The following is a 19,450-nucleotide window of genomic DNA, read 5'->3' on the forward strand; positions in this document are numbered from 1 at the left end:
GACCAAGTCATCTATCGCCACCAGGTCACGCAACGCAGAAGGCGGAGTACGTGTTGATGACTCATGCCAATCCCCTCTTTGCAATGTCCAACGCTGACGTTCGTTTTTCTTTCGGCCGAAAGTGGAAGGAGGCGCCGAGGAGCAAGAGGAGTCGTCAGATGATGACGAAGAAGAAAGCGAGGACGCCGTTGTGCTCTGCCGCACGTGCTTTGACAAATCGAGCAATCCCCCACAGGTTGGTTGTCTGCTTCCTCTTTGTGTGTTGCAACACACCTTCATAACGCTTGCCCAATTCTTCACGCCAGGATTCGGATGACAGTATCGTGAAGAGTGCCGGTGGTACCCAGGCGGCATGCTCAACACCTCCTACGGGGTCCCCACCGCGCCCTTCCAGCTTACCGACGCTTACACCTCAAGGGGCACCGACGTGTCCGACGTGCGAGCGCACATTTCACACTCGCCAAGCTTTGGCGTCTCACCAAGCACATGCACATTGCCGGAAGAAGGACGACAAGATGAAGCAGAAGAAGAAGACCGGTGCAGTTATCCACAGGTTGTCTGGCGGTGATTTTACACCAGATAATAAAACAGAAAATTCTTTTCCTGGACTTCATCTTTCGGCCATGCGTGCCCGCACTGGTGGGGCTGATCACCTGCGACGCTGGGTCACCTCTTCCTCTTCGGCGCCACGACTTGGTGGCAGCCCCTCGCTGTCCTGCCGCACCTGCTTTCTGTCATCCTCTTCTTCCCCTCCACAATTTTCATCTTCATTTTCATCATCAGCGCGCCTATCCACCAATGCTGCATCCGTACGGATACGATCTTCTCCAATTCCATATCAAGTGAAGTTGATTTTATTGATCAATCGTACAGGGCTCGCGATTTGCTTCGTCCACACACAACCTCGAAGAGTCCTCTACGCACAAAGCAAGGTAAAATCATAATCGATCGGCACGCATCTCGTTCGTGGCAGCGATGGGCTCTGCTGACTCAGGAGGTCTGCAGGCATGCAGGGCAAGCCAGGCCGGCCGCTGTCCTCCGGAGGCAGCGCTACCCCGGCCTCGACCAGTGGGCCGCGCGCTTTCGCAAGCTCACGGAGCGCGAGAAGACTCTGCCCATCCTCCTCGAGATGCTCGCCAACGCGCCTCCGGTACACCACACGCGCACGCACACGCACACGCACACGCGCACGCACACGCACACGTCTGACACCGTTGAACGGCGCAACACGCAGGGACCGACCGGTGCGAAGTACGAAATGCTGATCGAGCAGTGTTTCGAGGAGAAGCGGCCCGACCTGGCAACCCAGCTCTACGACCACCTCCGCGCCGAGACCACCACCACCCAGGCGGCGGCGCCCGTGCCGCTGGCCGTGTTCGACGTCCTGCTCCAGGGCTACGGCCGCGCGGGTGACCGGCAGCGGCTGGCGCAGGTGCAGCGCGACATGCGCGAGGTCGGCGTGCGGCCGGGCATGTCGACCTACACGATCCTGATCGACGCGTGGGGCAAGGCGGGCGACCTCCGCCGCATGTGGCAGGCGTGGGAGGACATGCGCGAGCAGGGCCTGCGGCCCAACGTGGTGGTCTACACCAGCGTCATCGCCACCCTGGGCAAGCTGGGCGACGTGGCGGCCATGGAGCGCACCTTTGCCGAGATGCAGCGTTCGTCGGGGGACGGGGTCGAGCCCAATCGGACCACCTACAACGCCATGGTCCACAGCTACGGCCAGCAGCAGATGATGGACAAGATGGAGGCCCTGGTCGAGCGCATGCGGGCCGACCCGGGCCTGGGCCTCGATAACTTCACCCACTCGGCGGTGGTCGCCGCGTGGTCGCGTGCGGGCCGCGTCGACAAGGCGCTGGAGGCCTTCGATTCGATCGCGGCGACGGGCGGCCAGCCGAGCCTCCACGCGTGGACCGCGATCCTGCACATGCTCGGCACGGCGGGGCGGAGCGACGAGATGCTGCGCACGCTGGACAAGATGAAGCGGCTCGGCGTCAAGCCGTCGACGGCGGTCTACAATACCATCATCAACGCGTTCGGCAAGGCCAGGAATATTCATAGCATGATGGACACCTTCAAAGCCATGCGAAGGTTCGTGCACCTGCGACGCGCGCGCGCACACACACACACACCGCACACACGACACCCTCACGATGTGCTGGCTTACACACATTTTTGTGGTGCGATCAGAGATGGGGTGGCGGCAGACGTGAAGACGTACAACACGCTCATAGACACCTGGGCCAAAACCGGAAAGGCCGTCGAAGCCGAAAAGTTTTACGTACTCATGAAGAGGTACCACTCGTCACCGCACATGCACCATCGCGCGCGCGCAACACACATACACACACACGACACACGCTCATGACAATGTTCGCAAATACAGGGAAGGGCTACAGCCGACCATGTACACGATAGCGAGCCTCATGGACGCCTACACGCGCGCGGATCAGTTCGAGAAGGTGCTCCGATTAATTTCACGGATGAAGAAGGAGGGCAGAGCGCCGGACAACGTCGTCTTCAACCTCCTCATCGACACCTACGGACGGATGGGCAAACCGGAGGAGGCCGAGAAGGTGCTGTGCGGCGCAATGAAGGAATACGGCATCGCGCTGGAGACCAACAACTTCACTTCGGTCATCGAGGTACACACGCACTACCACACACACACACACACACACCGCATCGCATCGCACACGCGCGCACGACAAGGAGTTGACAATACTAACACTGCACCACACAGGCGTGGGCGAGAAACGGGAATTTGGACAAGGCCGAGGAGTGGCTGCACAGGATGAACACGGACTACGCCACGAAACCGGACATCAAGACCTTGACCACCCTCCTCTCATTCTGCATTCCAGCGGTTCGCTCCTCCTGACCTTTTTTTACATTTGTTTGCTCTCACTGTTATGGGACTAACCCCGACACGACACGCGCACACGCGCCACACACCCCGCACACACACCACCGCACACGCAACAGGCGGATGTGAAGAGAGGAAGGCGGGTCATTCACATGATCGAGCAGCACAAGCTGCAGAAGGACAAGCAGGCCAGGGAGACGATCCGCCAGTTCCACGCCGCCACCAAGCGACCAGACCAAGAAAAGAAGAATCAGCCCACCTCGCCTTCCACCACCTCACCCGATCGTTCTTGATTTCAACAGAAAAAGCACAAGACCCATTTACTGGTAAGGCGTGTGCTCTGTGATGCCCCTTGGAACCGGACAACGAACTGGGCGAACGGCTTGAATGCGGTTGCTGGGTGTTGTCTTTCTCTCTTTTTCTGTCTTTTCGTTTTCGTTCTTTTGTTATCGCTTTCATTCTTGTTGGCCAGAAGCGAAACACAGCGCTGTGTCCGTTGCCGTTCGCGCCCTCGACCTCCTCATCGTTCAATCTTTTTTTGAAAGAGAGAAGAAGGAAAAGATGGACAGCGGGAGCAATGACCACGAGGGCATTTGGGAGACGGATTTCAAAATCGACTACAAGGACCTCAACTTCGAGGGCGAGGTTGCCGAGGGCGCCTTCGGCAAGATTTACAAAGGCGACTACTTCGGCACCCCCGTCGCCATCAAAAAGTACACTTCTCCCCTTTGTTGTTGTTGGCCGTGACCATGACCCCACGACTTGCTTCTTTTTTTAATTTATTTGTATTTATTTTTATTTATTTGTTACGCGGCACATGGCTATCTAATTTCAATTCTTTAACTCCGCGTTGGCTCAAACCAGGTTCATAGAGAGCGGGTACGTGGAAGATGACCAAAAGTACATCGCCCGAGAGGTCTCCACCCTCAAGTACGCCCACCTCCTCTTTCTTTTTGTTTTTTCTTTGTTATTTTTTTATTTAAAAATTCAAATATTTAAATGCATTAATTAAACACAGGGGAATTCGGCATCCGTGCATCGTCAACTTCATGGGCGTGTGCGTCCACTCGTCGGGCGTGTACATCGTCACGGAGTGGATTCCCAACGGCGACCTCACGCACCTGCTCAAGAACTCCAGCGTCGAGATATCGTGGAAGGACCGAACACAGATGCTCATCGACGCCGCCGTTGCCATGCGCTACCTCCACGCCCACAGCATCATCCACAGGTGCGTCCCGGTCGTCTCAGTGCTGCCAACGCTGCGTTGCTCACCGCACACGACGCACACAACACGCACCACCGCACACAGAGATCTCAAGTCGGAGAACCTGCTGTTGACCGAGAACGGCCGCGTGAAGGTGTGCGACTTGGGGTTCGCCCGCACCACAAAGAAACTCACCCGTAGCATGTCGGTCGCCGGTACCGAACTGTACATGGCGGTGCGCATCCCTCCACACGCACCATCGCACACACGCACACACGCACCACCGCACACACGGCTAATGAGTAAAATTGCTTTTCTTGTTCAGCCCGAGGTCATGCTGGGTGAGGACTACGACGAGAAATGCGACGTGTACAGCTTTGGCATTGTGATCTTTGAGATGATTTGCCGGCACCCGCCGCCGAAGAGGAGCCTGGAGACGAAGTACTCGTTCCCGTCGGGTCTTCTCACCCAATACATGCCTCCCGACTGTACGTTCACCAACATATTGGCATTGTGTGTGTCGTGTGTGTCGTGTGTGTCGTGTGTGTCGTGTGTGTCGTGTGTCGACGAGTGCATGTCGTTGCTGACTTCTCACCATCACCATCAGGTCCGCCCGATTTGGCGCTTCTCACGATGGACTGCACTCAGTTCGAGAAGGAGGGCCGGCCTTCGTTCGAGGAGATCTTCCGCTCGCTCAAGGAGCTCTTCGACGAGCTCGAAGCCGAGGAAGCCGCCGCCTTCGTCAACAACAGCCAGGTACGCTTTATTGATTTTTATTATTTAGCTATTTATTCTTATTATTATCCTTATTTATAATTTATTGTTATTTTATTTTATTCGATTGTTTGTTTTTAAGTCCGAGTTTGCGTTGGCTCGGACTTACGCCGATCGTGTTCGCATCGGGCAGGAGATGGCGAGGGTGGAGCAGGAGAGGCACGCGCGTCTGGCGAGGGAGCAGGAGGAGCGGGACCGGAGGGAGCAGGAGGAGAAGGATCGCCGGGAGCAGGAGGAGAAGGACCGCAAGGCCCGCGTGGTCAAGGAGAAGCGCGACAAGGAACTCAGAGACCGCGAGAAGCTCAGGAAGAAGCAGGAGAAGGGCCAAGAGGAGATCAAGAAGCAAGAGGTACTCCCAACATTTAATATATTTAATTTAGAAGAATCAATTCTACAATTATAATTGTTTTTTGTTAATCTGGACTAATTTTAACAACAAAAATATTTGATTGAATAGGATGACGAGCAGCGGGCCAAGGAGCGGGAGAGCCAGATCAGGGCGCAGTTGGAGAAGGAGGTGATGGAGAAGCTCGAGCAGGAGAAGAAGGCCATCCGCGAGCAGCTGGAGCAGGAGTACGCGCAGAAGGAGAAGAAGGAGCGCGAAGAGCGCGAGAAGAAGGAGCGGGCCGAGCGCGAGGAGCGTGAACAGAAGGAGCGCGAGGAGATCGAACGCCGCGCGCGGGACGAGGCCGTACTCAACCTGACCTCGCCGCGGTCGCGCAAGCTCGGCTCCGGCTCGTCGGCGGCCAAGGCCAAGAAAGAGAAAGAGAACAAGAACGAAGACGACGACGGCAAGGAGCCCAAGAAGGAGCGCGCTCGGAGTTGGGCGCTGCGGGGCGCGCGCAAGTCGCAGCTGAAGCAGGCGCTGAAGGAGGAGGGCGCCAAGGCGACGAGCTCCGAGGCGCTGGTGGAGGGAAAGAGCGAAAGAGACGAGGCCAAGCAAAGAGAGAAGGAGGAGAAGAAAGCGAAGGAGGCGAGGAGGCGGTCGTGGGCGCCCATGCGGCTGCTCGAGGAGAAGGAGAAGAAGAAGAAAGCGAAAGAAGAGAAGCGAAAGAAGGAAGAGGAAGAGAGGCTGAAGAAGAAGGAAGAGAAAAAGAAGAAGAAGGTCGAGAAGAAGATCGCGCAGGAGGAGAAGAAGATCGAGCGGGACGACAAGAAGCACTCCCGGACCCGCAGCGGCAGCCTGGCCGTTGTCGCCGAGAAGAGCAAGATCCCGGGACCGGGCTCGATGGGCATGCCCGCACTCTCCATCAACGAGGAGGCCCACCCCTTCGGCTAACCGCCAACTTCGGCACCACCAGCTACAGCTGCGTGTGTTGTTGTGTGGCACTATGTCTTGTCTTGTCTGGTTTTGTTTTGTTCTTGACTTAGTAGTATCTTGAAGAAGAAGTGTTACATGGCCCACTCACACCATCATCATCGGCCTTGCGTGTTGGACCAGTGGCTGTCTGACAGATCGTGAGCGCACCTGATGTTACGCGCTGTTGCGTGTGGCTCCCATTTTTGATTTTTGTTTGTTTTCTTGCTCGCGTTTTCTTTTTTCGCTTATTTTTTTGGCTTCCGGCGAGCAAACGGAGCAGCACATCTGCGAAGGGGGCGGCCTCTTGTATCAAACTTGATTTCTCCTCTTCTTGTTCCTTCTCTCCCATCTTTCTTTCTGTCCATATCTTGCGCTTAGGTTCGCCCCACAACACTCCAGCATGAATGTACGTCCTTTCTTCTGTCGCCCTCTTTTTTCAATTTTCCTCCCCTCCCTCTAATCGAGGCTGTAATTTATCTGTAACTGGGGCGATTCATCACCGATCACCTCATTCAACTCTCGCTTCATTCTGCCGCTTCCCCCTCCCTCCGATTTTGTTAATTCTTTTTCTCATCGAATCAACAGAGAAGCAAAAGCAGAGCTGCCGCCAGCGAGAAGGGTAACAAAAAGGATGTCGAGGTGGACTCCGAATCAGACTCGGATGAGCTTTCGTCGGAGGATCAGACCTGGATTCAGTGGTTTTGCAGTCTCAAGGGCAACGAATTTTTTGTAGAGGTGGACGAGGACTACATCCAGGACGACTTCAACCTCACGGGTCTGCGGAGTATCGTCTCCAACTATGACTATGCTCTGGACATGATTCTCGATGCTGAATCTGGTACGTCATTAGCATCCATCTTGGTGTATGCCGTTGCCAATCTGTCCGATTTTGTCGTTCGAGCGAATTTTCGCATTTCTTTTGTCATTTTCACATTATCACGTCTCTCGGCACTCACTGGATCGAACCGTTGATTAATCACAATCTCTGCATTTTTAATGGCTTCAGATGAGGCCCTCACCGAGGAGCAACAGGACAGCATAGAATCTGCAGCGGAGATGCTGTACGGCCTCATTCACGCGCGGTACATCCTCACCAACCGCGGACTGGCGTCGATGGTGGACAAGTACAACGCCATGGAGTTTGGCCGCTGCCCACGAGTCTACTGCCAGGGCCAGGCCGTCCTGCCCGTCGGCCAGTCCGACATCCCGCGCATGAACACCGTCAAGCTCTTCTGCCCGCGCTGCGAAGACATCTACTACCCCAAGCTCTCTCGCCACAACCGTACGTCTCTCTCTCTCTCTCCGTGTGTGTGCGGTGTGTGCGTGTGCGGTTGCGTGTCGATGCCTGATCGCGCTGATGGATCGCATTGTAGAGATCGATGGTGCCTACTTCGGCAGCACGTTCCCGCACCTGCTGCTTCAGATGTACCCCGAGTTCATCCCGCCCAAGCCCACCATCTCCTACGTGCCCAGGATCTACGGTTTCAAGATTCACAAGAGCGCCAGGTCGAGGATCGGTACGCGCGCCTTCGCCCCTTCACCTTCTCTCGCTTGAAAACCACGCGCCACCGCGACATGCACATGCACCGTTCCTGCTCGGCACGCGCACTCGCAATGCAACGCAACTGTTGACTGCACTGACCCGGGCCAGAAACTCTCTCCAACAACACAAACTCAGGCGCTACGGCCGGCGCGAGGAAGATGGAGGAGTGAGCGGCGCGAGCGGACGAGGAGGTGTTACGTTCGGACCTGGTGGAGGCGGAGGCGGAGGCGGAGTTGAGTAGAACGACGAGAGGTGGAGGGAGGTGGACATCAGGTCGTAGAGAAAAGATCGGAGGACCACCACCCCACACGAACGAAGACGACGAGGATGGAGGGAGACAAACTGGGAGTTTGGGGGAGGCACTGTAACCTTGTCCGACAGACATGAACCTAAAAACCAAAAAAATAAAAATAAAAATCAATGTTTTATCATGATTTGGTGAACGTGGCGCGAAGTTTCTTGCAATTGTCGCCAAGCCACGCTGATTCTGTGGCGATGGTTTGGCGATCTGCAAGGAGCGGCGTCGCTGTTTAGCGAGTAGTCGAAGCAGTGAGTAACACAGAGGCACTTGTTGCATGTTGTGCTGACCAGCGCGTCGCAGTGCGGAACTTTGGCTGTGCCTGCGAGAAGGGCACCTCGCCGCCTGTCCGACATCACGCGCTGTGGACAAGAGCGCGGTTGGCTTCGTCTGTCATGCGCTCGCTGGGTCATAAGTTCGCTGAGTTCGGATAATTGGGGGGGGGGCAAGACAAAGACCCCGCGGGATTAGGGGCTAGGCGGGCACTTGAGCCAGGCGTGCTGCGCCGAGAGCCGAGCGTGTGACATAGCCCGAACGGCGCGGCGCCGGCTGGGAGAGCTTGGCACCAATTATTTTTATTTTCCACTGCGCCGACGGGCTCCCGAGAACGGGGAAGAAGGTTACTGCCCAAGTACGTCATCGTGCTCAGTGCCCAATGAGAGATCTTTCCACTCCTCAAGGTGCGCCAGCATCGACACGCATTTCGCCTTGATAGCCGTGTACGCGTCCATTCCGAGCGCTAAGCGAAGGGGGATCTCCTTGCGACCGGCAGCCGATCCAGACAACGTGAGCACGTCCACAATGCGCTCCACCGCCTTGACGGGGTCTCCAGGCTGCTTGCCGTCCACCTCCTTGAGCTTTGCTAGTACGACGCCGGCAGATTGGTCGTAGTCGGGAATGTGGCGCTGGGCGACGAATGAGTTGGAGCCCGGGTTGAGAAGGGACGTTCGGAAGTAGCCCGGCTCGATGATGGTGGCAGAGATGCCAAGCGGAGCTAACTCCTGATGCAGTGCCTCAGTAATGCCTGTAGGTAATAATAATAATAATAACAATAACGCTCAGAACATTTTCGGACGACCAAGTTTTTTGTTTGTGAGTGTACCTTCGAGGGTGAACTTGGTGGAACAGTACAGACCCATACCAGCGGCGCTCTGCCAGCCGCCCACGCTGCCTACGAGAGCCACAACACCTGACTTGCGTGCCCGCAGATGAGGGAGGAAGGCTCGAGTGACGTTCAGCAAACCCAGGACATTGGTATTGAACTGGGCGAACGTTTCCTCAGGGCTGGTTAGAGACCTCGGGTGTCAGTTGTGGTGCAAATGGTGTACACCATTTACGCATACGGGAGAGGTGATTACGGACCTGGAGGCCTCAATGGCTCCCTGAAATACATACGCGGCGTTGTTGATGATCAGGTCCACGCGGCCGTAGACCCCGACGGCCTGGTCGGCCAGGGCCTCGAGCTCGGCGAGCGGGCTGGTGACGTCGAGCTGGAGCGCGTGGGCGCCGGCTTCGACAAGCTCAGAGAGCTTTGCTGCCGATCGGGCAGTGGCGATGACCTTGTCTCCACGTTGCAGCAAGCGCGAGCTCTTTGCCCAAGCCCGAGGAACAGCCTGTGATGAGCCACACCCGGGGGCCTTCAGTTGTTGGGCGCAGAGGTTGAGACATGCTTTGGAGTACGTTGTGTTGTGGTGAAGGCGGCTAAGAAAAAATGAGTGACGCGACACAGGCAAGCAAAAATTGGTACCACGCGGAGCCAGCAGCCCGGAGTTCCTGGGGCTAGACCAATGGGCTGCTGCTCCACTTCGCACGCCAGACATATCATTTCCGTTTATCGTGCTGTACTAGGCCCAATTCCTGTGTTGCTGGGGTGTCCGCCCTACCTGGCCACCAACTGCTCTGAACATGGCCTCCCAGTTGCTGGCCTGATCTGTCAACTTCCCTTTTTCAGTCATGACATGTCAGCAAAGTACCAATTTTTGCTTGGTAGCACCCCACCAGCAAACCACCAGGCACACTTCCCATTTTGCTGTAAGGGCACAAAGGTTTAGCCTTGAGGCATTTATTGTGATGTGTCATTTGATGCATCTAAGCACACAGCTGTTCAACCTCAAGATTATGGGCAATGTTTTCTTCTTTTTTTTCAGCCTCCATTCTTGCCACCATTTCCTCTAATGTTGTAATTTGCTAACATAGGGGGGTGTTCCACCTCCCTTGGTGTGGCTGCAGTTGCCAATTTCCTGTCACAGCAGCACACAACCCCATACTGACTTTGGCTGAGGTGTTGGTCCAAAACCTGACAACACCAGCTCTGCACCTCTGCCTGCACTGACAGAGGATGTCCCACCAATCACCCTCCTCTCTGCTCCAGCTGGCATAGAGGGCGAACTCCTATGCAAGGTGCTCTCCTATGTCTCCACAGCCAACTTTTGCACCCTCCACACAATGTCACACTCAATGAGGATGTTACAGGACCACCACATCACAAAGCCCTTCCTGCTTGACCACATGCATGTCAACGTCACACACTTGACAGCACAGCCTATGCTCCCTTTAAGCCCAACTTCCCAAGGCCCACATCCTCACAGTGGGCATCACACATGCCTTCTGAGGGTCACATCCCATTGCCAACCTGCATGTCAGTCAGATAAAGGATAGCTTCCACCTCCTGCGCTGCAAGATTGCCAAGGTCAAACAGGACGCCACCCACGCCATTGCTCAAGACTATGTCATTGGCTTCTGGAATGTTGAGGATGGCAACCTGCTGCAACATGAGATGCCTGCTGCCCTGATGACTGCCTGCCTGTCAGTGCTGCAGAAGCACATCTTTGCCACACTCAACATGGTGCTCAAAACACCTGCGCCCCATGCAGTACAAGTGTGGATGCAGTTGGCCTCTGAGCTCACACTCCAAATCACTTCACACAATCTCCACTGCCAGCCAAGCCTGAGGGCAGTTGCTCTTCACCTCTGCAGTGGGACCACCACTGGCAAGTTGCACAAGGGACACCACTACCACCCCACAAGCAACCCAGCACCCCATCAGCCAGCACAGCACTGTGGCTCATGGCTGAGTATCCCCCGGCTAGGCTCCAGCGTAGCAAGGCTGCGCACGCCCCTGGCCAGCGCCCTCGCCAGGTGGCTTGTCAAGACCAAGCTCTCAGTCAAGGTGGCTATGCCAACTTCCTGCTGCTGACATGGCATACCAAGAAACACACCACTTGCTTCCTGTCTGCCTACAACAGTGAGGCTTGGCCCAAGACAAAGACAGCCAGAAGAGAGAAGTCTGCCAAGGCGTCATGGATGAGAGTGAGCAGACCCAAAGTCACGTTCCTTTGCAACCACAGCACTGGGTGATAGGCCGTGGTGATGCAGAGGGCCTTGATGTGCATTTCCCATTCGTGTTCGTCGTCCTCGGCGTCGTGAATGACACTGACGACACCCTGTCGCTATTTCAAGCCTTTGTGAGCATCGCCAATGACCCGTCAGAGATGGCGGCTGGTATAAAACTATGGCAAAGGCAGAAATCACAAACTAGTGGTAGAATATCAGGAACAGCAAACCACCACGCCAACATGGACGATCTGCCGGCGGAAGTACCTCTGCTTCAGATGAGGCCCTCACTGAGGAGCAACAGGACAGCATAGAATCTGCAGCGGAGATGCTGTACGGCCTCATTCACGTGCGGTACATCCTCACCAACCGCGGACTGGCGTTGATGGTGGACATGTACAAGGAGGTGTTGCGTTCGGACCAGGTGGAGGCGGAGGCGGAGTTGAGTAGAACGACGAGAGGTGGAGGGAGGTGGACATCAGGTCGTAGAGAAAAGATCGGAGGACCACCACCCCACATGAATGAAGACGATGAGGATGGAGGGAGACAAACTGGGAGTTTGGGGGAGGCACTGTAACCTTGTCCGACAGACATGAACCTAAAAACCAAAAAAATAAAAATAAAAATTAATATTTTATCATGATTTGGTGAACGTGGCGCGAAGTTTCTTGCAATTGTCAGACATGCTGCTACTTTGGGTAATTTTCCTTTAATGTCGGGTACGGCCCGACACTTGCCTGGCCGGTCGGTATAAAACTATGGAAATAGGCAGAAGAAATCACAAACTAACAGTAGAATATCATCGTTCCTGAGCAAACCACCAAGAAGCTTTTGCCAACATGGACGATCTGCCTCCGGAAGTAGTGAGCCATATCCTCTCATACTCGCATGAAGACAGTGCCGCTGCCCTCGTCACCAAACGTCTCGTATGCCAGCAGTGGCGCGGTCTCATCGACACCTGCACCTCCATCTGGGCCCGGTATTCTTCTTTGGCCTCACTCGCACCCACTGCCCCAAGCCCTGCTCATTCTCCCCTCCTTGGCCACACTCAGGTTCAGAGAGTTGAGCATCAGTGACAGCAAGATGACCACCGCTGAATTGGAGCACCGCTGCTCCTTCATGGTGCGCCCCGAAAAGGTTCGTCTTCGTTCTTCGTTCTTTCTGTTCGTCTTCGTTCTTTTTCTTTTTCTTTCTTACCGGCAAACTAACGAACTCGACCACAACAGATCAGGCTGGTGAGGTGCCCCAACATCACCATCCACGCCCTGTCTGGTCTCCTTTCGTCACGCCAGAATGGACACGTACGCTGTATTCCCTGGCATCAGAAGGCCATCCCAGTGTTTCTCATGCGCGCCACAGCTCAGGGAGATCTGCATCGAGAACTGCCACAAGATCACCTCCAAGGACCTGTCCCTCAGCGATATCATCGCCACTTGCCCACAGCTGGAGAGTCTCACGTACGCAGCCCCGTGCTCGTGCTTGTTGTTGTGCTCAGCGTCATCGACTGACACTGAACCCACATTCCGTGGCGCTTGAGCACAGGTTCATCAGCAACAACCACCACCAGGAGAGCAAGATCCCCTTCTCCCAGTGGCACCAGCGCGAGGAAGAGCTGATCCACGCACTCAAGCAGCGTTGTGCAGACAACCCCCTCAAGCTCCTCAGAACGTACGTGCTCGTGTGCACGTGGTGGTGCGAGAGTGTGGGTGCGTGCTTGCGTTGCGCGGATTAGTGTGGCTCAAGATGGCCGCTTTCAGGAATGTGGTGCGGTCGACCAAGGCGCTCCTCGAGACCGCCACCATCCACTGCCAGCGCTTCGAGTGGGAGGACATGGACCGCGGCAGGCCTGATCTCGGCCAGTACTTCACAAGGGACGTGCTCTGCCGCGTCAACGACCCCGATGACTACTACAACTACTGTGAGGGCAAACCCGAACTGGGCTGGAGCCAGTCCATTGGTCCCGACAACTGTGGCGGTATCCAATCCACACATTTTCAAGTCTTTTTACCTTTCTCTGATGGCGGTTGGTACGCGTGAACAGGTTCGTTGAGGAAGATCGGCTCGCAGGACCATTACACCTTCCGCTGGAGTAAAGCCGGGGCTTGCCCCTCGGTCACCCTCGAGAAGAAGCAGGTGCGCCATAAGCTCACCACCAATCCATCTACCTTTATTTTTTCTAACATTGCAGATGGGTGTGTTGACCACTTGATGGATCGACAGCTGTTGATGTTGAGCGATGATGGCTTCGCCAGCCTGATGGACGCCGAAGGCAACGTGAGCGAGGACACCCTCATCCCGCACCAGCTGCGTCCACGCCTTTACCGCGCCCTTGCCCAAGGTAAGGCTGATCTTCCGCTTCTTTGGGTCCTTGCACAGGGGCCAAACAATGGCTAACATCTTCACTCTTCATACCATCGCTACCAGGTGAAGAAGACGTGTGGCTTTCCTTCCTCTCCACTCCTGATTTTGGCACTGTCCTCTTCGGCGCGAGCACCGGCCACGACGCTTACCTCTTCGAGTAGTGGGCGTGCCCACCTACTCCTGGCTTATCGTGTACGTCGCACATTGCGACAATCTAGTCATTTTTCTCTCAAAGTAGGGCTTCAAACAAACCGTTGTGTCGCGCCCTGACCAGTTCCCGGCGCTGAATGCTGACGCGTAGCAAATGCAGCACATCAGAGGGGTGGGGGAGTGTTTAAAGAGGTTTTTTCACAGAAGGTTAACCTATTCTCTTCACAGCCACCTTGTGGAGAGCAGTCCCACTTCTTGGCTCCTTTCTCAAAACAGATTCTGGGAGTTGCACATCAGTGATAGCAAGATGCCACCGCTGAATTGGAGCACCGCTGCTCCTTCACGGTGCGCCCCGAAAAGGTTCGTCTTCGTTCTTTGTTCTTCGTTCTTTCTGTTCGTCTTCGTTCTTTTTCTTCTTTTGTGCACCAACCAACATCATTGTCTTGTCGCTACTTCACCACCGGCGGGCACGGGTGGCGCCCCGCTCAAGGTCGGCAGCGCCTTCGCCATCAGCGTCGACGTCGACGGCATATCGCGCCAGCACGCCCGACTTGGGTGTCTTCTTCTGGGCCTCGTCGCTGTCGGTGTCGGAGGCGGCGGAGTCGGTGGTGGGTTCGTCCTCCGACAGCGGCGAGGGCGAGGTCGAGGTGCTGGGCAGGTGGGGCTTGATGAGGCCGTGGTCCTCGAGCTCGGCCAGCATGTAGTCCACCGCGTCATGCGTCGTCAAAAAGAAGTTGTCCACGCCCAGCTTTTTCGCCAATCCTGTGTTCGCACCGCACACCACCGCACGCACAGGCCGCACACACCGCAACACACACACACACACGCACACACAGGCCGCACACACCGCACACGCACGAGCATAAGTCAACAGAGAATTAAAAGGCCAAGGGCATTGGGGGTACCGGAGGCGTTCATGGTGTCGCGGACGCTGCCCTTGACGTTGGCCCACAGGAAGCGGATCTGTTTGGTCTTGTACTCCTGCACTAGGTCCTCGAGCAGATGAATCGACGTCGAGTCGAGCGTGTTCACACCTACGCCCATAAAGACCAGTAAGCCGCCCGTGCGTGTGCGGTCGCGCGTGCGCGTGCGGTGATGTGTGCGCGTCGTCTTACCGGTGGCGTCGAGAATGATGGCGTAGATCGTGTGCTTGCTCTTCAGCTCGTACTTGGTGAGCGTCTCTCTGAACCTAAAACAATACAAGACCGGCACGTTGAGCAAAACATAAAAGAAAATAAAATGGCAAGCTGCGGCCCTGATTCACGGTGTGTGGCCGCGCACCAATTGACATTGGCAAAGAACAGATTCGAATCGAAGCGAACGATCAGGATGCCCTTGTGCCTCAACGCTGAAGGGAACCTGTGCGCAACACGACACACCACCGCACACGACACACGACACGCGGCACACGACACGACACACGACACACGACACACGAGGGTCAGGAGAGGAGCACAGCGCGCCAGGCTCACTGTGTATTATACGAACCGTTTGATGTCCTTGTAGACGAGGGTTCCGGGCAAGCGGCCCAGACGCGCAAAATTGGGCTTGGCCGACTTAAAGATGAGCTGAATCAGCGACACGGCGATCGCCACCATCACGCCCAGCTCTGCTCACAACATAGAATTAGCACACTACACTTGGTGTGTGTCGTGTGTCGTGTGTCGTGTGTGTCGTGTGTGTCGTGTGTGTCGTGCGTGTCGTGTCGAACCTGGGCCGAGCAGGAGGGTCCCGAGGAAGACGATGAGCATTTGGGCGAGGTCCACCCTGTCACCGATCTTGAAGAGAAAGATCACCTCCTCGTAGTCGATCAGCAGCACCGCCGCCGACACCACGATCGATGCCAACACGAACAGGGGCGTGTAGCGGAATGCTGCGGGCGGGTACATGGTCAGGCGCGGGGGCCGTACGGCGAGGAATGCGGGGAATGCGGTGGTACCGGGGGTGAGGAAGAGCAGGGTGAGACTGATGAGTCCGGCGGTGAAGAGGGACGACAGCGGCGAACGGGAGCCCGCCTGGAAGTTGACCGCCGACCGCGACAAGCTGCCGGTCACCGGGACTGCAAATAACCACACGACCAAGCACTGGTGAGACATTGGCGCGCGTGTCGTGCCATTGTTTGCTGTGCGTGTGTGTGCGGTGGTGCGTGTGTGCGTGCGTGTGTGTGCGTGTGTGTGTGTGTGTGTGTGTGTGACTACGTACAGGCTTGGAAAAAGGCGCCGCCCAGATTGCAAACGCCCAGCGCGAGCAACTCTTGACCCACGCTGATGTGATACTGCCGTTTGGCTGCAAGGAAACGGACGATTAGCGCTCACCCAAGGCAGTGGTGAGAAAAAACAAGAACGAAAGGAATTTCGAACCGGCAAACTGCTTGGCGACGGATATGGACTCGATGAAGCCCAGCAAGGAGACCGTCGCGGCCGCTGGGAAGGCTGTCTTGATGTTGTCCCTGCGAGCGAAGAGAAGAGCTGAGGTCATGCACGACACACACGGCACACGCGACAGCACACAGACACAGACACACACACACACACGGCACGCCTGTATTTTATGGTACCAGCTGAGCGCGTGGACCCAGGAAGGCTCAGGTAGTCCATCGGGCAATGCGCCAACCTCCTTCAAGCCCAGCTGCGCACGCGTAGAAAGGCGTTTGAGATCAAGAAAATCATAAAATAAATAACTAATAAACCAAAGTAGTTTGAATTATTTGCTCATTTCGAAGCGTACCTTGGTGGACAGATCGAAGATCCAGTTGAGGAGCGTGGTGAGGATCAACAGCAAGAGCGAGGCGGGGACCCTGAGTCATCAAGAAGCACGCAAAGGGATCAGCTGAGACGACTTTCACGAAGGCTGCAACTCAGATATCATCAAGTACATGGCCTATACCGTCGGTGCAGATATCGCATGCAAAAGATCAATCCAACGCACATCAGCCCCAGAGCTGTGGTTGGTTGGGTTGGTTGTAGTTAGCGAATCCGGTATGTACGGATAATAAAATGATATATATTTATATAGAATATATATTTATACACACACACACGAGTTATGTCGTAGTACCAGTGGTCCAGCCGTGAATGTCGGAAGCCGAATTTGCAAAGGACTCAATGTATTCGATCAGCGTGTTCCCGGACATGCTGATCCGAAACAAGTGTTTGAGCTGCGAGCCCATGATGATGATCGCTGCGCCTGACGTGAACCCGCTCAACACCTGGTGTTGTGCGCGACCATGAACAATGTCAGTCCCACATTTCTTTTTCTTTCTTTCGCTTTCTTTCTTTTTGCGTGTGCGTAGCTGCAGACATACCGGATGAGAGAGAATGTTCTCGAGAATGAAGCCGACGTGCAGCAGTGATCCACATATCATCAGGACCCCACTAATGGCGGACACGAGCAGTGCGGCTTGGACATACTCGGGGGTCCCTTTCTGCCGCGCGCGCACGGAAAGAGCGCACGTCAGCAAAACAATGAACGGAAAATAGATTAAATTTCGATAAAATGACTAAAATAGTAGTGGTGGTGGTTGCCCGTGACTCACCTCGGCTATGGTACCAGCCGCTTCGGGTATGAGAAGTGAAACCATCGCGGTTGGACCCACCGACAGCTCAGCCGATGTACCAAAGAACTATCGTGTGTTGTGTTGCATTCGCCAAGTGTCAGCAACAGCTTGTAAGCGCATCACGGAGGCAAAGCATGCGAAAAGGAATCAGAAGTTCGGTGGTGGCAGCGTACGCAGTAGAGCGCCAAAGGAATGAGCGCAGAGTAGAGGCCGTAGATCGGAGGCAACTCAGCCACCAGCGCATATGACATGCCCTACATCCATTAAACAGAGTAAATATGCGTGTGCGGTCGTGCGTGTGCCATGCGTATGCCGTGCGTGTGTGTCGTGTGTGTGTCGTGTGTGTGTGTCGTGTATGTATTGCGTGTGTGCGTGTGCGTGTGATCGCACCTGAGGAATGAGCATGAAGCCGACGGTGATGGCGGCCAGGAGATCGCTTCGCAGATTCTCGAGCACATACCACAACCCCCGCTCCTCCGCCTCCTCCTCGTCGCCCTGCTGCCGCTTTTGCTGCTGCTGCTGGAGCGTCCAGGGCAGGTAGTACAGCGGGAACCACCGCAAAATGGGCAGCTTGCGCGCCACCGCCTCGAACGCGTTCGCGCGCGTGCATTGGGCGCGGGCCTTGGTGTAGACCCGCGCCGCGCGGCCCTTGCTCTGCTTGGAGCTCACCGCGCGAAAGTACTCGCTGTCGTAGAACGTGTTCTCCCGGGTCGTGGGCGTCAACGCCCCAGCTTCATCGTCATCACCGGTGCCGCCGCTTCCGCCGCCGCTGATGGTGATGGCATCGCCGCTGGTGGCCGTGCGCTGTGCGCGCAGCAGCGGGTACCTGGGTCCGACGGACTGGTCGACGTCCACCGTCGGGGTGGTGTTTTGCTTTGTTGGCGACGCGTCGGCCACCACCAATGCGGGCTCGTCGTTGATGGGCAGGTAGTGACTCCACGCGCCTCCATTCTTGGCATTCCTCCTCATCTTGAACCCGTCTGTCAGTCGCGGAGAGATCGCTTTCCCGCTGTCGTCTTCGTTCTTTTGCTTCTTCTTCTTCTTCTTCTTCGGCTGGTCTTCGGTCTCTTCGGCTTCGCTTTCGCTCTTGCCGGCGGCCGCGGTCGACTCGCGCTTGGACTCGCGCAGGTGCTCCCTGCGCCCCAGCTCGTGCCGCGTCGACAGTCGGCCCTGCAGTCGCTTGAACCCGTCGAGCAGCCGCAACACCTTGGTGCGCTCCACCTTGATGTAGTACGATCGCACGAACTCGTAGCACATGCACACGAGGTCGGCCTTGGCCTTTTCGATTTTGAGCTGAATCTCCACTGTATCGCTCACACCTGTGCGCGCGTGTGTGCGTGCGCGGTGGTGCGTGTGCGTGTGCGGTGCCGCGTGTGCGTTTAAATAAAATGCCTGAACATGTTCACGCAGCAAGACGAACCTTCGAGCGTGTAGTGGGTGCCATCTTTGATGAAGCGTTTGTAGGTGTTGAAGTTGTGTTCGAACAATTCCTCCTCGTCGGCTGTCATGTCTGTGTCGGCCAGGCGCAGCAGCTCCTGCAGTTCGTTCACTTCTGCATTTTATAGATTTATATTTATATTTATATTTGTTATAAACACCTCTACAAATCATGATTATAAGAATTGATTAGGAAGAGGCTGGGGTGGTACCGCGTTGAAGTCGTGGCCCCAGTGAAGAGATGGCTTCTTCGAGGAACGAATCTTCTCGCTCCATTTTGGTTCGCGATACGATTCAAGATTTTTGCGAGATTTGTTCTGTCACTCTCCGGAGAGAAACTCTATTTCGATCTAGATGGCGCCGTCAGCGGAGCGTTCACCATTCATCCAGATGGCCACAGTACGGGTCGAAGTTGTGCTTGCGGGCGTTTTACGAATATGAGATAACCTAACCTTTTAATATTATTTATATATGGTAAAAGTTGAGAGCTTTTCCCACGGCCGCTGCACTCCAGCAAAGGCGTGCGCGCTGAGGTGTGCGGCACGCACTCCATAATACCGGCGACACCGCACACCCTCCACCGAGCCATGAGCCACCCACAGCAGTTGGCCAAACCGAGTGAATG

The 19,450-nt window shown here is 55.7% G+C and overlaps 6 protein-coding genes across 6 annotated transcripts; 4 read left to right on the forward strand and 2 right to left on the reverse strand.

The window, feature by feature from the left end:
- Positions 1–975: 975 nt before the first annotated feature.
- ACA1_385660 (pentatricopeptide repeat domain/PPR repeatcontaining protein) lies at positions 976–3,162 on the forward strand (the record flags this gene model as incomplete). The annotated part of the gene is given in 7 exon segments (XM_004347121.1): positions 976–997; positions 1,014–1,150; positions 1,235–2,094; positions 2,194–2,298; positions 2,390–2,648; positions 2,747–2,869; positions 2,989–3,162. 7 exon segments carry the CDS (start codon positions 976–978, stop codon positions 3,160–3,162), a joined length of 1,680 nt encoding a protein of 559 aa, XP_004347171.1.
- A 268-nt stretch (positions 3,163–3,430) lies between these two features.
- ACA1_385670 (protein kinase domain containing protein) lies at positions 3,431–6,126 on the forward strand (the record flags this gene model as incomplete). The annotated part of the gene is made up of 8 exons (XM_004347122.1): positions 3,431–3,582; positions 3,734–3,799; positions 3,888–4,097; positions 4,179–4,308; positions 4,399–4,561; positions 4,681–4,829; positions 4,981–5,196; positions 5,305–6,126. 8 exons carry the CDS (start codon positions 3,431–3,433, stop codon positions 6,124–6,126), a joined length of 1,908 nt encoding a protein of 635 aa, XP_004347172.1.
- Positions 6,127–6,547: 421 nt separating this feature from the next.
- Positions 6,548–7,860, forward strand: ACA1_385680 (casein kinase ii subunit beta, putative; the record flags this gene model as incomplete). The annotated part of the gene is made up of 5 exons (XM_004347123.1): positions 6,548–6,553; positions 6,733–6,985; positions 7,154–7,429; positions 7,521–7,664; positions 7,799–7,860. The coding sequence occupies 5 exons, from the start codon at positions 6,548–6,550 to the stop codon at positions 7,858–7,860; spliced, it is 741 nt and encodes a 246-aa protein (XP_004347173.1).
- A 748-nt stretch (positions 7,861–8,608) lies between these two features.
- ACA1_385690 (oxidoreductase, short chain dehydrogenase/reductase superfamily protein) lies at positions 8,609–9,813 on the reverse strand (the record flags this gene model as incomplete). Its single annotated transcript, XM_004347124.1, has 4 exons — positions 8,609–9,012; positions 9,091–9,272; positions 9,351–9,601; positions 9,736–9,813. The coding sequence occupies 4 exons, from the start codon at positions 9,811–9,813 to the stop codon at positions 8,609–8,611; spliced, it is 915 nt and encodes a 304-aa protein (XP_004347174.1).
- Positions 9,814–12,160: 2,347 nt separating this feature from the next.
- Positions 12,161–13,843, forward strand: ACA1_385700 (uncharacterized protein; the record flags this gene model as incomplete). Its single annotated transcript, XM_004347125.1, has 9 exons — positions 12,161–12,300; positions 12,374–12,458; positions 12,548–12,622; positions 12,681–12,778; positions 12,864–12,989; positions 13,079–13,296; positions 13,363–13,454; positions 13,542–13,659; positions 13,746–13,843. 9 exons carry the CDS (start codon positions 12,161–12,163, stop codon positions 13,841–13,843), a joined length of 1,050 nt encoding a protein of 349 aa, XP_004347175.1.
- A 443-nt stretch (positions 13,844–14,286) lies between these two features.
- ACA1_385710 (inorganic anion transporter, sulfate permease (SulP) subfamily protein) lies at positions 14,287–19,101 on the reverse strand (the record flags this gene model as incomplete). The annotated part of the gene is given in 19 exon segments (XM_004347126.1): positions 14,287–14,594; positions 14,738–14,866; positions 14,948–15,021; positions 15,114–15,191; positions 15,321–15,441; positions 15,544–15,705; positions 15,772–15,891; positions 16,035–16,118; positions 16,193–16,281; positions 16,390–16,460; positions 16,560–16,629; positions 16,649–16,682; positions 16,890–17,040; positions 17,137–17,256; positions 17,562–17,642; positions 17,779–18,214; positions 18,230–18,707; positions 18,809–18,940; positions 19,038–19,101. The coding sequence occupies 19 exon segments, from the start codon at positions 19,099–19,101 to the stop codon at positions 14,287–14,289; spliced, it is 2,802 nt and encodes a 933-aa protein (XP_004347176.1).
- Positions 19,102–19,450: the final 349 nt, after the last annotated feature.

The sequence above is a fragment of the Acanthamoeba castellanii genome (assembly GCF_000313135.1).
Source record: "Acanthamoeba castellanii str. Neff unplaced genomic scaffold scf7180000084730, whole genome shotgun sequence".
NCBI lineage: Eukaryota > Discosea > Longamoebia > Acanthamoebidae > Acanthamoeba > Acanthamoeba castellanii.